At 46.7% G+C, this 19,856-nt stretch overlaps 1 protein-coding gene across 13 annotated transcripts in view; it reads right to left on the reverse strand.

Annotated features, from left to right (window-relative positions):
* The window catches only part of LOC119974015 (ERC protein 2), a 1,008,595-nt gene that overhangs the window by 117,821 nt on the left and 870,918 nt on the right, over positions 1-19,856 (reverse strand). For 12 of the 13 annotated variants that reach the window (XM_038812801.1, XM_038812804.1, XM_038812800.1 and 9 more), the window contains one exon: positions 3,847-4,035. In XM_038812801.1, the coding sequence (XP_038668729.1) occupies positions 3,847-4,035 (189 nt within the window). Of the gene's footprint in view, positions 1-3,846; positions 4,036-19,856 lie in introns of those variants that run through there. The other variant, XM_038812803.1, reaches the window with a different exon arrangement.

Here is a 19,856-nt window from a genome sequence, read left to right on the forward strand (position 1 = left end):
GAAGTTGGAGGAGGACTGGATTTGCTTTCCAACATTCCTGCACCATAACTACAATTCGGCAGCAATCTTAAAATTAACCCAGAAATGGATTTGATGGTTGTTATCAACCAGGCCTAGCAGCTTCTGGATACAAAGTTTGACTTTGTTTTCCAGAAAAAACTGACAAATATTAGGGAATAAATTCAAACAGGATTTTACATAGATGTAGACATTCCTTTAGGCTTTTAGTATATGAAAATAATTTTGTTCATGAGGAAGTCTTATATTTTGAGGCTATAGGGAGAACATTCGTGCTGTGTTTGAAAAGCAGATCTCCCCGTTGGGGCGCAGCATGGTCAATAAAGCCGGGAGATGCCACTCTCGGGATCTACCCGGCTCGAAATGCCTTACGAGATCTCGCGAGGCGTTGTGATATAAATCCTGCCCATTGTGGGTGGGATCACTTTTTGCCAAATCTTCGTATTAACACGAGACAGCTAGTCTCACAATAATATACTGTTGCCCCAAGCCACCCGAGGCATTGGGATCTATCCCTTTTGCCTCGGAAACTTCGGGTGAGTGCCTTCAGTACTGGTCTCCACAAACGGGGACCAGACAGAATGGCACTCATGGGGGTCTCCTTGGGGATTTGAGGCCCCCAGTGCTTGCCCTTTGGGCAGGGTGATACCCTGACACTGCTGGTCCCATCTGGGTACCCTGGCAATGCCACCTCAGTGACAGCCTGACACTGCCAATGCACCCAGGTGGAATGACCAGCTGGCACTGCCAGGGTGCCAAGTTAGTACTGCCATGCTGGCATTTTTTGCAAGGTGGTGATCAGGCCAGGGTTGCTCTGCGTGGGTGTTGGGGGAGTGCACGGGTCGCTTCGGATGCTCCAGATATCAGGACACCACGATCTCTTGCTACACTGAAGAGTTCCAGTGAGCGGAGCAGACCCTCTTACCAACTTTTACAGGCGCACCATAGAAAGCATCCTATCTGGCTGCATCACTACCTGGTATAGCAAATGCTCGGCCCAAGACCGCAAGAAACTTCAAAGAGTCATGAACACCGCCCAGTCCATCACACAAGCCCTCCCACCCATTGACTCTTATCTACATTTCCCGCTGCCTTGGGAAAGTGGGCAGCATAATCAAAAACCCCTCCCACCCAGCTCAATCACTCTTCCAACTTCTCCCATCAGACAGGAGATACAGAAGTCTGAGAACTCACACGAATAGATTCAAAAACAGCTTATTCCCTGCTGTTACCAGACTCCTAAACAATCCTCTTATGGACTGTTCTGACTAATCCTGTATGCTTCACTCAATGTCTGTGTCTATGTATTTACACTGTGGACATTGTGTTTCCCTATTACGCTGCTTTTTTTCCATGTACTAAATGATCTGTTTGAGCTGCTTGCAGATAAATACTTTTCACTGCACCTCGGTATACGTGACAATAAACAAATCCAATCCAATCCCCTCAGTGCACAAAACGGGGCTATATGCGGCCTTTGCCACACGTTTCCCGCTGAGGACCCCCATCTGACCTGGGTGCCATTTTATAGCGTGTTTCTCGGCACTGCGAGCGCTGGGAAACACGTGGCGAAACGCGCAATTTATGGTACTTTGTTCGCATTTAGTTAAATCCTGCCCAGTGTTTCAATCTCAGTGACAGGCAAAAGCATAGATTTTATTATACAAGATCAGCAAAGATTCATATCCTGTGAAGGTCAGAGATTAAAGCAACGCAATTACTTCTTTGTCGCCAGATTCAACACCAGATCAATAAGTCAGTATTTTCAAATAAATACTTCAAGAATTATTAACTCAGACCCTCGGTCTGTTATATCAGACCATAGGCTTTGATTTTCAATTCTACGTCGAAAATACGAAGTCCGGATGATTTCTGAGTCCCAACCCCTCCATGCTATCTTCAAAAATATATGTCCTTACTGGGCCAGCAGAGAGCTCACTGCCCAATTAGTGGCGCTGAACACTTCCAGGACGTGGGAGCTGCCTGCAGAACACGAGTGTCAAAGGCAGACGGCAGCCATGAGGGGTCCTGCTGCCGCCTAGCTAAGAGGAAGACAAATTTTGAGGGCCAACAGCTCAAAGACCATAAGCTGGCAAAAAGCGGACAATTGTGCACAATCTGGTGCAAGATTCCTCAGGTTCTCAAACATTTCAGCACCAAAAAAACTTTAACTTCTGCCTGCTTTGAATTCGACAGCTCGGCACCAGGCTGCATGGGTTAGGCAATTTACGAATTGAAAATAGTTTTCTCGGCCTCCCCGGCCTGTTAACAAACTCCTCAAGAAGCTTAACAGACCCTTAATTGGAGGCAAGCGGATTCCCCGCTCTGTTCCACCCACCGCACTTTGAAAATTCTAGGATGTTCCTGAAGGTGTTGGGACATCTGGGCTTGCTAATTTTAAAACACGCCTGCTCCTGTTCTGGCCCTGAAGGGCAATTGAAAATCGCAGTCCATCTATCTGAGTGAGAACCCCTCGGTTGCATTCCAAGAAATATCAGAACCACAGAATAATGTCTGCATTTCTTAATTTTGGTGTTTGAGTTCTCGATGTGTATTACTTGAAAAAAATGAGACTATTGCTGCATCAGGAAGCAAGAGTATAATACAATGATCCAGGTCCCGACTTTGTACAAATTATGGTTTTATAGCAGCCGCTTGTGCTTTCTAAATGTACACGGGTAGTTGTTAAATATTTTGATTGCTAAAAGTTGCATCTTTTTGCAATGGCTGGGAAGGTCTGTACAGACCAATGATCACTTCAACTACTTGACTGTACTGCATGGGCAGGGTAAGGAGCATGGCCAGTCAGTAGTGAGAAAAAAAATTGCTGCTCCCCATCTGCAAGCACAAGTTCTGCCTTTGTTGCCAATAAAGCAACCGCGGAAACCTTGCTTTCTATAGTGAATGGGATTGTTGCAAAGGTGTGTCGTTCACATTGTCGGCCTCCCATGAGCTGAAAATATCTTACTGAAGCTGACCTGCTGGTGTAAATAGTACATGAGGCTCAGACACAGGCGAGGGTGTGGAAGTTTACTTTAAATCTCCACTTTGAAAAAAAAACCGTGCCTCTTTCTAGAACGTAAAGAATGTTGTACATTTTTTTCAACCCAGCCACTTTTCAACGTAACCACAACAGAGGGGTTCTCTCACAGTTATCTTTCATATTATCAGCTGTCTAAAATCAGAATGTGTTTGCATTTACTCAGCTGTTCCCATAGTTTCACATTTCATGAGCTGTTGTTACAGTTTGTAGTTTCCCATGTGACTGGATTAAAAGCTACATAATGAGCTATTTAATAGCTCAAAGTTGCTTTGTGTACCCACTGGTGCATATGTTCAGATTGCTTAACTTTTATGATGGTGAGGCAGCAAAATCTAAAAACCTTATTTTATTTTCAATGATGCAGCACTTCAATGGATTCTTTGCGATTTACAGATACCACTCAGCAAGGCTTGGGCGAAGAGGTCAAAAACCTATGTAACAAATTCTCCAATATCTTCTCATTCTCCGTGTCCATAATAGCTCAGGTGAATCACAAGTAAATATTCCATAACAGCACAAGTGCACATTGCTCCCTCGTTCACTCTTAGCAACCAAATTTACGCTAATTACATTTAAGCTTATTAAGCTACTAAAGATATTATGCCTTACAATCATTTGCGAAGAGCACAGTGATCAGTCTTTGTCGTCCTTTGATTTTAAGAAAAGTTAACATTTCTGCCAGATGAAATACTTTGTTAACATCTTGCTTTCCCCAGCTGTAGGGTCTCAAGCAATACTATAACACACAGGGCAATTCTGTGAAGGATGTAATTAGAATATCTCACCTGTTCAGGTGTCAAACTTTGCAATTGACGCTCCCGGGAAACCTCATCCTCTTCTTCCTCGTTGACTGGTAATGATGGCAATCCTGCCAAGACTTGTGGATTCCGCTCCAGGCAAAGTGTGGTCAGGTGATCGATGTACAGTTTTAATTTGATGCGGTGGTTGAATGCCTCCAACAGTGACTGGATCATCTAACATTAAATAGGATTGGATTACAACAGAGAACTAAGGAGAATTACAGTTCCTCATCACATCCATCAAACAAGTCGGGCTTCTCAAATGTGTGATCTTACTCCTCATCATTCTTGTGTAAGCATTTATTTTGCAATTGGTTGACATTGAAGAGCAGACTAAAGTTGGCTTCTCATCTCAGCTAATACACCAAAATTTGAAAGTGCAAGTATTACGAACCTGGGCTTAAATTTTGGCTAAACTGAAATATTGCAAAATGATGCCGTTTACATTTGTTGCACATTTTAAAAATTTAGAGTTTCTCCATAATCTGTGTAATTTAAGCTTGATAGCAACAATTAGCAAACCGATTAGTGAACAATTTGTAAACTTAATTATGTTCAATTATAAAAAGCACCATTTCCCTGATAAGATAGTGATAAATGATATCAGAAATGATAAACAAATTGTAAAGCATTTTCACTGGAATTCAGAACCACCTTAGGTCAACAAGATTTATCTTCAAATGCAATTTACACCAGCAGCTACTGTAAGGCTACAACAAAGAATGGACATTTGAAGTAGGGTACAAGAGCATGCTAGTAATTGTTCACAACTGCTTCCTTATAAAGGCACTCAGTTTGCACTTTCACACTGATTTACAAATTTCATATATTTCGAAGGCAAGAATGGAAACACATCATGGCACTTTTTGATATATTTTTTAAAAACATATCAGAAAGTTTGTCAGAGTTGTGTAGCATATTTTAGAATTAGTTGGGAGTATGGAAAAGGTATACATGCCATTTGGGACCCCTCCTACATAGACATAGAATTTACAGTGCAGAAGGAGGCCATTCGGCCCATCAAGCCTGCACCGGCTCCTGGAAAGAACACCCTACCCAAGGTTAACACCTCCACCCTATCCCCATAACCCAGTAACCCCACCCAACACTAAGGGTAACTCAGGACACTAAGGGCAATTTATCATGGCCAATCCACCTAACCTGCACATCTTTGGACTGTGGGAGGAAGCTGCAGCACCCGGAGGAAACCCACGCACACACGAGGAGGATGTGCAGACTCCACACAGACAGTGACCCAAGCCGGAATCGAACCTGGGACCCTGGAACTGTGAAGCGATTGTGCTATCCACAATGCTACCGTGCTGCCCTTAGATTACCCTTAGATTGAAGTATTATGGTTTTTATGCTGATTGCCATATAAAAGTTATCCCAGTTAATTTAATCACTGTCACTCTTATGAGACTAAACAAAACGCACTATACTCATTTTGTTGGAGAACAAAACATGTTAAATATTTTTGAAAGTGGCGGGATTTGAGCTACAATGTTTACTTTAAACATCAGATGTAAAAGAGACTAAACAAAATTTCAAGACAAATTAACGCTTTAGGCTTGGATTAATGCTTTAATCCAATTATGCGCATTTATTTTAATAGACCAGTCCTCCCCAGGATGCACAGTCTGTCTGCAACATCATAGGATAGTCACTCGGTTTTTTAACCTTAAAATAAAAAAAGTACAAAGCAAAAAACACAACACCACTAGTTCTAATGGGGGTATTCCCTCATTCATAGTGAGGACTTAAGGCTATACCAACCAACAACCCACTATGGCGCTACTCATTTTCTGTGTAAATTAAATGGAGATTACCACAAAAATGCACTCCTTTCCTGTAAATGTAATGATTACAGTCCATAAAATAAGAGACTAGACAATGGCTCTGCCATTCAATATGATCATGGCTGATCATCCAATTCAGTAACCTGTTCCCACATTCCTCCCATATCCTTTTATTGGTTTAGCCCCATGAGCTATATCTAACTCCTTCTTGAAAGGATACAATGTTTTGGCCTCAACTGCATCCTGTGAATTCCATAGGCTTACCTCTGGGTGAAGATTTTTTTCTTCATCTCAGTCCTAAAAGGTTTCTCCTGTATCCTTAGACTGTGACCCCTGGTTCTGGACACCCCCATCATCGGGAAGATTCTTCCTGCATCTACCCTGTCTAGTCCTGTTAAAATTTTATAGATTTCTATGAGATTTCCCCCCTCTTTCTTCTAAATTCCAGCAAATAGAATCCTAATTGACTCAATCCCTCCTCATACATCAGTCCTGCCAATCCAGGAATCAGCCTGGTAAACCTTCTCTGCACTCCTTCTGCAACAACCCCCTTCCTCATATAAGGAAACCGAAACTGGACATAATATTCCAGGTGTGGCCTCACCAAGGCTCTGTATAATTGCAGCAAGACATCCCTGCTCCTGTACTCGAATCCTCTTGCTGTGAAGGCTAGAATATCATTTGCCTTCTTTACCGCCTGCTGCAACTGCATGCATACAAAGAGTGATCCTTATTTTTACAGGATTACAGGATATCAGGCAAAAATAATTGCCTCAGTGCTCACCATATACCTGTACCAGGATAAAAGACAACGGACAGGATTTACTGGCAGTTTTCATCGGCGGGAAATTCCGGTCCCATACCAGAGCATGGGTTTCCCGGCAGCAAGGGGCGCTGTTAATGGAAATCCCGTTGTCAGCAGTGAGACCAATAGATCCCGCTGGCGGACCACCTACCCTACTGAAAAACACACGGCAGGGTGATCGGTAAATCCTGCCCAAAGTCACAATCAGGAGTAAAATCTGAAGGGAGCAAAGTTCAGGATTAATGATGAACTGCAGGATAGTATGTCATCCACAAAGCTGGACAAGGCCGAAGCTATGACCGGATCATTGCGAAACATCTAAGCTCCATCCAGAACTTTTCCTGAAGTGATTTAAGCATGAGGATGAGAACTTTAATATTGATGTGTTGTGGATCAAAAGTCAACATAGGTCAGCAAGGACAGAAGCGATTATTGACTGGAACTAGTTGCACAATAGGAATATGCGCCAAATTTTGTTTGAATTGAAGCTTAGAGCATGGTGGTTGACATGCATTGGAATTGTCAAAGCATGGATAACAGTTTCAGCAGCAAATGGTCAAAGGTATGGTAGGCCGTGGATGAGTAAGTTGGAAAGCCTTAGCTCACGGTCAAACAGAACACAACAGTTGGGTTCAATCTGAGGTAGTGGCTAGTGAGGGTGCTGGAATCAGTGACAAGGTATGGAGTTTGTGGCTGTGGGTGAAAATAATAGTGTAAGGGACTAAGACCTCACTCTGTATATTTTTAGATAAAATGTGTAGAGATATGCTCATTGCTATTTAAAAAAAAAAAATTTTATTCAAGTTTTTCAACAACAAATTTTCTCCCCACAGTTAAAGTAAACAAGGTGTGGTTCTACACCGAAACTCCCCCCCCCCCCCCCCCCGCAAACAGAATAATAAATAATAACAAGCAACAATACAAGAAAGAAGAAAATAACAAGCCCACCGTCAAAAAAACAAACCCCCTTAACCAGCCCCGAACCCACCCACCCCTGTCCCTCCCGCCCCCCCCCCCCCCCCCCCCAGCCAGGTTGTTGCTGAGACTGACCACCCTCTACCCCATCGCCAGGAAATCAAGAAAGGGCTGCCACCGCTGAAAGAACCCCTGTACCAACCCCCTCAGGGCAAACTTAACCTTCTCCAGCTTGATGAACCCAGCTATGTCGTCGATCCAGGCCTCCGAACTCGGGGGCCGCGTGTCCCTCCACTGTAACAGAATCCTGCGCCGGGCTACTAGAGACGCAAAGGCCAGAATGCCGGCCTCTCTCACCTGCTGCACTCCCGGCTCCGAAGCTACCCCAAAGATCGCGAGCCCCCAGCCCGGCCTGACCCTAGACCCGACCACTTCAGACAAAGTCCCCGCCACCCCCTTCCAAAACCCCTCCAAGGCCGGACGTGCCCAAAACATATGGGTGCGGTTCGCCGGGCCTCCCGAACACCTCCCGCACCTGTCTTCCCCTCCGAAGAACCGGCTCATCCTTGCCCGTCATGTGAGCCCTATGCAGCACCTTCAGCTGAATTAAGCTGAGCCGTGCGCAAGAAGAGGACAAGTTCACCCTCTCCAGGGTGTCCGACTACGTTCCATCCTCAATCTCTTCCCCTACCTCTTCCTCCCACTTCGCTTTGAGCTCCACCACCGAGGCCTCCTCCCCCTCCTGCATCAACTGATAAATAGCCGAGATCTTCCTCTCACCGACCCACGTCCCCGAGAGCACCCTATCTTGCACCCCCCTTGGCGGCAGCTGCGGAAACTCCGCCACCTGCTGCTTAACAAATGCCCTGATCTGCATATACCTGAAAGCGTTCCCGGGGGGAGGTTCCACTTCCCCTCCAGATTCTCCAGAGTCGTGAACTTCCCATCAAGGAAGAGGTCCCCAATCTGTCTGATGCCTGCCCTGTGCCAACTCCCAAATCCACTATCTATTCTCCCCGGTGCAAAACGGTGATTGCCCCATATCGGGGGCCCAGACTGAAGCCTTCACTTCCCCCCTATGCCGCCTCCACTGCCCCCAGATTTTGAGGGACGCCACCACTACCGGACTCGTGGAGTACTTTGCCGGGGGGAGTGGAAGTGGGGCCGTCACCAAAGCCTCCAGACACGTACCCACACAGGACGCCACCTCCAATCTCTTCCATACGTCACCCTCCCCTCCATCACCCACCTGCGAATCATTGCCACATTCGCCGCCCAGTAATACCCACACAGGTTGGGCAACGCCAAACCTCCTACCTCCCTTCTTCGCTCCAAGAATACCCTCCTTTCTCTCGGGGCCTTCCACGCCCACACGAACCCGAGAATAGACTTATTCACCCTTTTGAAAAAAGCCTTTGGGATCAACATGGGGAGGCAGTGGAAAAGAAACAAAAACCTCGGGAGCACCGTCATCTTAATCGACTGGACCCTGCCCGCCAACGAGAGCGGCAGCGCGTTCCACCTCCTGAACTCTTCCTCCATCTGCTCCACCAGCCTCGAAAAGTTAAGCCTGTGCATGGCCCCCCAGTTCCTAGCTATCTGGACCCCAAGGTATCTAAAGCTCCTCTCAGCCCTCTTCAATGGGAGCTCACCTATGTCCCTCTCCTGATCCCCCAGGTGCAGGACAAACAGCTCACTTTTCCCCACATTGAGCTTCTAACCCGAGAAGTCCCCAAACTCCTCAAGTATCTTCAACACCTCTGTCATCCCCTCAGCCGGATCCGCGACGTATAACAGTAGATCTTCTGCGTACAACGACAGCCGGTGTCCCCCCCCCCCCTCCCCGGCACAATCCCCCTCCAACTCTTCGAATCCCTCAGCGCCATGGCCAGGGGCTCAATCGCTAACGCGAAGAGCAGGGGAGACAAGGGGTACCCCTGCCTCGTCCCCCAGGAAAGCCAAAAGTCCTCCGACCTCCTCCCGTTCGTCACCACACTCGCCACCGGGGAGCTGTACAGCAACCTCATCCAGCTGATGAACCCCTCACCAAACCCAAGCCTCCTCAACACTTCCCACAGGTAACCCCACTCCACCCTATCAAAAGCTTTCTCCGCATCCATGGATGCTACTATTTCTGCCTCCCCAGTCGCTGCCGCCACCATCATAACATTAAGGAGCTGCCGTACGTTGGCATTCAGTTGCCTCCCCTTTACAAATCCCGTTTGGTCCTCATGGATAACCGTCGGGACTACATCTTCCACTCTTCTGGGCAGCACCTTTGCCAACAACTTTACATCCACATTAAGGAGCGAAATCGGCCTGTAAGACCCACACTGAAGGGGGTCTTTGTCCCACTTTAGGATCAAAGAAATAATTGCCCTGGACATCGTCCGGGGGCAGACCCCCCCCCCCCCCCCCCCTTGCCTCATTCAGGGTCCTCACAAGCAGCGGGCCCAGCAGATCCGAAAACTTCTTGTAAAATTCCACCGGGAACCCGTCAGGCCCTGGCGCTTTCCCTGTCTGCATACTTCCCATCGCCTCCATCAGTTCCTCCAACTCGATTGAGGCCCCCAAACCCTCCACCCGCTCATCCCCTACTCTTGGGAACTCCAGCCTATCCAGAAAGCGGTCCATCCCACCTGCTTCCCTGGGGGGCACTACTTGGTGCAGCCCCTCGTAAAAGGATCTGAACACCCCATTGATGTCCTTTCCACCCCGCACCAAGTTCCCTCCTGCATCCGTGACTCCACCTATCTCTCTCGCTGCCTCCAGTTTCCGGAGCTGGTGAGCCAACATCCGACTTGCCTTCTCCCCGTACTCATATACCGCCCCCTGCGGCCTCCTCCACTGCGCCTCCGCCTTCCGGGTGGTTAAAATGTCAAATTGCGCTTGGAGATTGCGCCGCTTCCTCAAAAGCCCCTCCTCCGGAGTGTCTGCATATCTCCTATCCACCCTTACCATTTCCTCCACCAGCCTCTCCCTCTTGGCCCTCTCCCCCCTCTCCCTGTGCGCCCGAATAGATATCAGCTCCCCTCTGAGTACTGCCTTTAGCGCTTCCCAAACCACCTCTACTTGCACCCCCCCGTTGTCGTTGGCTTCCAGATACCCCTCTATGCCCCTACGGACCCGCCCACACACTTCCTCCTCTGCCAAAAGCCCCACATCTAACCTCCATAGCGGACGCTGGTCCTTCCCCTCCCCCAGCTTCAGATCAACCAAATGTGGAGCATGGTCCGATATGGCTATCGCCGAATACTCCGCCCCCACCACTCTCTGGATTAGCGCCCTACTGAGAATAAAAAAGTTAATCCGGGAGTAAGCCTTGTGAACATGGGAGAAAAAGGAGAACTCCCTACTCCCTGGCTTCAAGAACCTCCAACCCCTCCCATCTGATCCATGAACGCCCTCAGCACTGAGGTCGCCACTGGCCTCTTGCCCGTCCTAGACTTCGAGCGATCCAGAGCCGGCTTCAGCACCGTATTAAAGTCCCCACCCAGGATCAAACCCCCCGTCTCCAGGTCCGGGATCAGGCCCAGCATTCACCGCATGAAGCCCGCATCGTCCCAGTTGGGGGCGTACACATTGACTAGGGCCACCTGCTCCCCCTGAAGTCTACCACTCACCATCACATATCTACCTGTACTATCCGCCACCACATTGGACGCAACGAACGACAAGCTCTTACCGACCAAGATTGCCACCCCTCGGTTCTTCGCATCGAGCCCCGAGTGAAACACCTGTCCCACCCAGCCTTTTCTTAGCCTCACCTGATCCGTAATCTTGAGGTGCGTCTCCTGGAGCATAGCCACATCCGCTCCCAGCCGCCTCAAGTGAGCCAAGACCCGGGACCGCTTCACCGGACCATTCAGCCCCCTCACGTTCCAGGTGACCAGCCGAATCTGGGGGGTCCTCCTCCTCCCCCTCCCTCCGCGCCGATCAGCCATAGCTCGCCCTCAACCCACCACGTGCCCAGGGAACCCCCCAAGTCCATTCCCCACGGTGGCAGACCCCCCTTCCCAACTCCCCCCTTCACCAGCCGTTTCCTTACAGCCCCTACAGCTGCAACCCGGTACCCACCCACTTCTTACTCCCCCCGGAGCCCCCCCCCCCAAAGCTAGGGCCCCCCCCCTAGCTGTGTTACCCCTAACATTGCACTTCCATAAGTCAGCCTACTCCTGCTGACCCCGGTTACTCCAGCCATACCAGCAAACTCCCCCCCCCAATGCAACACAACCACCAATCCCCCCTCCCAGTGCCGGCCCCGCCCCCAACTCCTCCGGCGCGGGAAGAAAGTCCGCGCTTCCATCCCGACCCTGCCCCCCAACCCAACACGCGGGAAAAAGACGTGCACATGACCCAGCGGGACCTCAAACTGCTCCCCAACCCCCCACCAGTGGAAAAAAACCCAAAAGCACCACGGTAAATAAATAACAGCCCCAAAAGACGAAAACTCAGAGCAACGAAAAGGCAACATCAAACACAGCCAATATAAGCAAAAGGATACCAAGGAGGACAAAGCCTCCAAAGAATGTACATCTTTCCCCAGCCTCCCAGTCCTCAGTTCGAGTCCAAGTTCTCTGCCTGGACAAAAGCCCAGGCCTCCCCCGGAGAGTCAAAATAGAGCCCGGCCTTGTAAGTGACCCAGAGGCGATCCGGTTGTAACAGGCCAAACTTCACCCCCTTCCTATGAAGCACTCCTTTTGCTCGATTGTAGCCAGCCCTTCTCTTCGCCACTTCCGCGCTCGTCCTGATAAATCCTAATGTTTGCATTCTCCCACCTGCTGCTCCTTTCCTTCTTCGCCCATCTCAACACGCCCTCACGGTCGGCCAAGCGGTGAAAGCAGTCCAGCACCGCCCTGGGCGGCTTGTTCAGCCTGGGCTTCCGCAGCAGCACTCAATGGGCACCCTCCAGCTCCAGGGGTCCCTGGAACGACCCCGCACCCATCAACGAGTTCAGCATCAGGGCCACGTAGGTCCCCAAGTCCGAACCTTCCAGCCCCTCCGGGAGGCCCAAAATCCGCAGGTTCTTCCGGCGGGAGCGGTTCTCCATCTCCTCCATCCTTGCCAACCATTTCTTGTGCAGCGCCTCGTGCGACTCCACCTTCACTGCCAGGCCCAGGAGCTTGTCCTCGTTCTCTGAAGCCTTTTGCTGCAACTTTCGAATCTCTGCGGCCTGAGCCATCTGATTCGCCATGAGCTTGTCCAGCGAGGCCTTAAACGACTCTAGGATCTCAGCTTTTAGCTCCCTGAAGGAGCGCTGAAGCAGCTCCTGCTGCTCCTGCGCCCACTGCTGCCACGCTGCCGGTTCCCCGCCTGCCGCCATCTTGTTTTTTCTGCCTCGCACCTTCTTCTGCTGCAAAGTCAACTTTTTGACCGCTCCACTTCTAGTCCAGCCCATCCACCGGCCGCTGAGCACAGTGGCTGCGTTCCCACCCAGGGAAAAGCCGAATCAGCGCCGTTGCCGGCCCTTAAAAGAGCCCGAAAGTCCAAAAATAGCGGGAGCTATCGAACGTGCGGCTTAGCTCCGCATCGCCGCAACCCGAAGTCCCGTCCCCGCTTCTTCAATGGCCTTAGTGAGATATTTTCACAGTTGTTCCCTCTGCTGCTAGAATTCAGCTTTCATTAAGGCCCTCAAGTCAGCTTGAGGCCTCTAAGCCAGCCCTTCCCCCGCCTGCATGCTGGAAGAGGCTTTTATCTTTGCTGCAGCTTCAGCCAAATCTTTCACTGTTTCTGCGGGTCTGGTAACCAAGAAACATACCATTCCTGGGGGAAAGTACTCCTCCAACATTCACCTACGCCTTTTCATCAAAATTCCATCCCGTATTGATTAAAAAAGAGCTCTTTCTGTAACCTTGGGCAGGAGCTGCCTTGTGTGTGACCACTCACTCCATGGTGCACACCGGAAGTCCCCTCATTGCTATTTTTAATAATTACAAATTGGAAAAGTCTAAAATGGCTGAATCTATGTCCATCTGTGATCCCAAACAAAAAAAACGATTTGACTGTATCAGGGAAATGCACACCTTGTTATCTCTGAAGAGCCCCTAATAACCTCCTGTGGACTGCACAGACCAAATTCAAGGAAAGTTATACAAAGGCCATCTCCATTTCATAACCCAGGCTGGTCAATAGGAGTCTGCTCGTCTGTGAAGAAAAAAGAATCTGTAACCTTCCTTTCAGATCTTAACGGTTGACACACTTAACGATCTTAGGGATCCAAGTGAGGGGTGCATGTCCTTTGACAGTGTAGAGCGGTGGGTGTCAGGTGACATGGACCTCTGGCTTGTGGGACCAGTAATATTTCCTTGCTGAACTGCAAAGTTTTAGTCTGCTTTTATTAAAAATCATCTGATCTGTAGCCACACAGACAAGGAGCTCTGTCCCAGAATATACATCTGGCATAATCTGCACTGTTTCTGCTGAAAACTCTGCACTGTCGCCTACAAGACTGATTCATCTCTGCATGCCTATCTCGTCATGTGAAGTTGTGAAGACCGAATTCTACAACATTGCTTTGCAGCCCACCAACATCTGCGAAGGAATATCTCATTGGACTTTGATTCTGGGCCCTGGAACCTACATGAACCAATATTTATTTTCTCTCCTCTCCGTACTGTATATCCTTCTTTTCTCTATCCCCCTCTTTTACTACACAAATGCAAAGGAGGCAATGTTATAAACCTGATTCTGCATTTTGAGCGTATGCAAATAAACTAACCCTTTGAGTTCACTCTATCTTGAGTTTGCTGTGGGGCTATTATGAGAAAATTGGATTACACAAAAATCGAAACATGCCACCATTGATCAAGAGGAAAACAAATCAAAACACCTTTCTGTTTAAGCAAGTGTAGTAAGAGGAAAAAGTAGTGCTGTTTAAATTAATTGTCTCCTGTCTGTGCTAATAGTTTTCAAAGTACCATCGTTCCCAATGTTAATTTGGTACAAATTCTGACTCATTCAAGACTGGATGTCAATTAAACAATTACAACACTGATACAATTGAGGAGAAAGAAAGGTGGAGCTGGTGTTGTTTGCGCACATATGAATTCTGACACATCAGGAAGAATTTCAACCTGCCTTTGCCATTTTCTGAATGCAAAATGAACCATCGGTAGATGTATTTTCGATTGTGATTTCCAGTCCCCATTCTATAAAAATATTGGTCACCATATTGGAATCAGGTTCCTTTTAGTTGGTGTCGTATAAGGGTCTGGCATGTAGGGTTAATGTGGAACTGAACATAGTAGCACCCATAAAGTGATGTAAGAGTGCATGCAGCCCATACTCAGGGTCGGTTGTGTGTTGGACAGAGCAGTGTGTGGCAGCAAGCACGAATACAGCTCCTAGCTTGTACTCTTTGCTGCATACTTGTAAATAGTTCTATACTGTATAAGAATTAACAATGACAGAGGTAACTTACGTTTGACTACAAAGACTTCTTCAGATCTACCAAACTGTAAACAAGACCCTGTAAGGTGAGGGCACCTTCCCGAAATAGGTGGCTTTGCTGACATGAATCAGGATCATAACATTGGTTGTAGATCCCCGATGCAGAATTTAGGTACACAAATAGACATGTTTGATTGCACCAGTTCTAGAGCAGCCTAATCAGCAATCTTTAAAAGGACCCACTGGAGGCTGCTCAAGAAAGCACCACAACAATTTTTACCAGTCTCTTCTGTGGAGACAGAAGGGACACTGGCTCCACAAAGATACTTCTGCTTGCTGTCCAGCTCGGGACTGAATCCCCTCCATTTCTGCTCTATCTGAAGTCAGATAGAATTTGTCAAACCCTGTATACCAATTCTGTTACCACAAACAATTAGTGCCTGCAACTCTGCAGCTTCATCCAAGTGAAATGGTGCAAGGAGGTTCATGAAACATTTTGTCAGCTTGCCACCTGTTTTCAGCACAAGCCATATTTCTCATCCATATTCTTGATGCTGTTGCCCAGGCGTAGCATATGGAAGGGGAAGGAATCAAGATACCATAATCAAAACACTCCAAAGACTCTGGGAGAATGGGTAGAGGAAGAGAATTCATGGCTAGAGATGTTTTGGATAAGTGTTCCTGAAACCAAAATGTTGGAGGAGCGTGGTATGATCGATTGTGTTAAGACTGCAGAGTGGCCAAATTACATTTGTTTGATTGCATGTGACATTGAATAACGAGCCTCCTTTTAGACTCTAGACTATTTTAATTATTGGAAGATTAATTAAACTAATGAAAAGCTATACATCACTTTGTCCCGCACAGCTGCTGTGTGATCTGAAAGATATTTTTTGATTTTCAAATGATTTAAATATCTTTGAAAAAGGGGTGCTGCAGATTATTTGGAAAATGTTCGCCTCACTCTATTACAACAGAGGGCATTCTTCAAAAGTAGTCATTTGCTGTGAGATTTTTTTTTTTGGAACATCCTGAGGTCGTGAAAGGTGTTTCACAAATGCAATTTCTTCTTTTCTTATTGTATGTCACAATCTATTAAGACATATCTATATGATTTGAGGAAACTGAGCTAAATAGTGGGACCTATTGAAAAGTTCTGTTCTGATATTAAAATTATTTTAGGAAGCAATTTAGAAAATAGTGTGCAGACTAAATTATTATCAATATAATCCGAAGCTGTGCTTAGAGTATTCAAGCATAAAGCAGGCCACAAAATTAGTCATTTTTCACTGCCCATTTTATCCAGCCAGGCAGCTGCAGGTGGTTTGTATAACTAGCAATGTACGGTATGAAAAAAAGTATAAATTTAGATCATTCAAATTCAAGTAACAGAACTTAAATTTTTATTAATACTCTCTTACTTTAATGCTCTACCCCTTAACCTCTAGTGGTTAAAAGTAATATATAAATGACAGATAATGCAAATGTATTTATTTCAATTAATAGCTACTAAACACAAATAAACACGTGCTGTAAATAGTGATACAAAATGCTAATTTGTAAGCCTGGTTAGTACTACAAAAAAGGGTCATGACCACACATCTTATCATTTTATACTGATTGAAGTGGTTTGGGGATAGGTGACACGTGAAAATTGTTATATAAATTTTGCATGTACATGCATGTGTTTGTATATATACTTGTGACTATGTTAATAAAGGACGTGAGGTTGCATTTTGTATTATCTAATCTTCCCTCTTGCACACCTTAAATAGTATCCAATGTCTCACGGTAGGAATTAAATTCTGTTTTAAATAAATATCATTCCCCTGTACGCAAACATCTGAGGTATTTTAGAATATAAATGCCCATCTTTCATCAGAAACACTGCACTACTGAGGGAAAATCTTTGAGCAGGAGAATGGAGACACACTAGTTATTTTTGTCTTTACGCCATCATTTGTAATTGCGACTCCTATTCTAGCTAGCATTTTAAATTCATTCCGCTCAGGCTCAGCCTCTTTCAAACCTCCCTTCACTGAAAAAAATGTCCTTGATCTCTCTGTCCTGGCAAACAATGAGTGCTTACCCAACCTCCCTTTCCTTTCCAAAGTCACTGAACATGATGTCATGACCACATCTGTGACAATCCCCTGTTTGAAACGCTCCCAAGTTTCTACTGCTGCCACACCACTAAAGTTGCATTTACTGAGGCTGCGACCATGGTTCATTACTCTTTTTCATCTTGTTGAACCGACTGTGATTCATATGGTTGATGCAATCTTCCACAAAAACATTTCACCTTATTCTCTCCCCCATTAGCCTGTACCATCTACAAAATGCCCTGCAGCAACTTATCAAGGTTCCTTTGACAAGACTTTACATTCTACAGCTTCTGCCAGCAAGATAGACAAGCACAGCAGAGGCACGGAGCACCACCCATCTGCAAATGCCCTTACATTACCATCGTGACTTGGAAATATTTCAGCGTTCCTGAGTTGCTTTCCTAATTAGGGAGGCACGATAGCACAGTGGTTAGCTCAGTTGCTTCATAGCGTCAGGGTCCCAGGTTCAATTCCCGGCTTGGGTCACTGTCTGTGTGGAGTCTGCACATTCCCTGTGTCTGCAGGGGTTTCCTCCGGGTGCTCCGCTTTCCTCCCACAGTCCAAGATGTGCACGTTAGGTGGATTGGCCATGCTAAATTGCCCCTTAGTGTCCAGAAAGTTTGGGTAGGGTTACTGGGTTAAAGAGATAGGGTGGGGGTGTGGGCTTAAGTAGGGTGCTCTTTCCAAGGGCCGGTGCAGACTCGATGGGTTAATGGCCTCTCTCTGCACTGTAAATTCTATGATTCTAACGGCACTGAGAGTTACTTGCACCACATGGACCACAGCTGTTCAGTAAGATAACTCACCATCACCTTCTCAAGGGCAATAGGGGATGAGCAATAATTGGTGGCCCAGCCAGTGATGTTTCATATCCCATCAATGAATGTAAAATAAAATCTAATTTCCATTATCCAAGCTATACAACTCCCTCCTGTTTCCTACAGTACAACAGTGACTACTCTTCAAGGGGATTTAATTGGCTGAAAAGCACACCGAGATGAAAAAAATGAAAAAATAAAAATCGCTTATTTTACATACATAGAATTTACAGTGCAGAAGGAGGCCATTCAGCCCATCGAATCTGCACCGGCTCTTGGAAAGAGCACCCTACCCAAGGTCAACACCTCCACCCTATCCCCATAACCCAGTAACCCCACCCAACACTAAGGGCAATTTTGGACACTAAGGGCAATTTATCATGGCCAATCCACCTAACCTGCACATCTTTGGACTGTGGGAGGAAACCGGAGCACCCGGAGGAAACCCACGCACACACGGGGAGGATGTGCAGACTCCACACAGACAGTGACCCAAGCCGGAATCGAACCTGGGATCCTGGAGCTGTGAAGCGATTGTGCTATCCACAATGCTACCGTGCTGCCCGTAAATTGTCACGAGTAGGCTCCAATGAAGTTACTGTGAAAAGCCCCAAGTCGCCATATTCCGGTGCCTGTCCGGGGAGGCTGGTACGGGAATCGAGCCGTGCTGCTGGCCTGCTTTAAAAGCCAACGATTTAGCCCAGTGAGCTAAACCATGATCATGACAAATGCAAGTCTCTCATTCCTTCCCATCAGTTCATTTCTCGGATTCTGGACTCTTGAGCAACACCCCTCCTTTTGCTCCATCAGTGGCATCAATACCTCCAGTGCCCTGGGCCCCATGTGCTGGTATTTTCTCTGCCTCTACGCCTCTTTTAAAACCCATCTCTTTGAACAAGCAATCAATGAACCCTCCTCATACCTGCTTTTGGCTCAGCGGTGATTTCTTTGCACAAACTTCTATACCATATACAATTCCATATATTATAGGTGCTACAGAAACACACATTGCTTTTCAATTTTTTCCACTCAGCATCACATTTCCACCATGCTTATATTTGCTTCTTCGCATTTTAACAGCATCACTCATTTCCTTCCTCCTATACTTGTGTGCAGCCTCTTCTCACATGTGCAGTCCTATTTTCCTCCTCAGAATGAGCCAATTCCAATTTTCCATCCCCATATTCCTGGGCTCAGGCCTCATTTTTGCTTCTGGTAATTTAACTTTACTTTGAATAGCGTATTTTAAGTCTGCAGTTGAAACTTATCCCACACAGATGCAAATAATTACAAGTTGGGCACTCTTCCAATAGTCTTTATACATGTCCAATTCAAAACGCAACTTCCTTGGCAGACTCAAGACTCCTATGATCCAAAGCTGAGAACCTTATGCATGGAGCGAATGGTCTGTCACGTCATAGGATTAACTATTAGCCTTTTCATAAGTTATATCACACCAATGTTCTATGTAGGTTGCCAACAACTCACTCTTGTCCTCTTCAATAGACAGGGAAAGACAAAACAACAAACACAGTTGCATGCTTTTTCAGAGTCATTAGATTGAGCCTGTTGATCTTTATAAAGATAGATATTGGTATTTTCCAACCACACAGTTCCATGTCACCACTCTGACGTCAAAATACAGTTGGACTGAGAAAACATATGAGTCTTAGGATTGCCATTCAGATAAACTCATTTCCTTTGATGTGAAGGCCTCGCTCTTTGAGAAAAACACTTTTACCAGAATAAAGCAAGCTTTTCCTATCACAGGTGTCAATTTTGAGGCAACAACAAGCTCCCCTCATAAGATACTCCTCAGTGAGCCTTTGCAGATGATGGTTGTTTCCCTATTCATCGTGACAAAGTTGCATAGGTTGTCTAAGGTTTTAAGTTTGGCAATTTTAACTCAGTGGGATCCAAATACAGGGCACGTCATAAAGAGAAGCAGGCTTTCCTCTTTGTATCAGAGTTCAGCTTCCGGTCCACTGTTGACAATTACTTACACGCAGGGCGTTGCGTCAAGATGGCAGACATTTCTACAGCAAGGTAAATCCATTACAAGTTCCAGTCTTTTCAGCTACGATTCCAGATAACAGAAATCTTTTATAAGATGACACAGAAATAAACCCACGTCCATCACACATTTCTTATCCAAAGCAGATCG

The sequence above is a fragment of the Scyliorhinus canicula genome, chromosome 11 (assembly GCF_902713615.1).
Source record: "Scyliorhinus canicula chromosome 11, sScyCan1.1, whole genome shotgun sequence".
Taxonomy (NCBI): domain Eukaryota; kingdom Metazoa; phylum Chordata; class Chondrichthyes; order Carcharhiniformes; family Scyliorhinidae; genus Scyliorhinus; species Scyliorhinus canicula.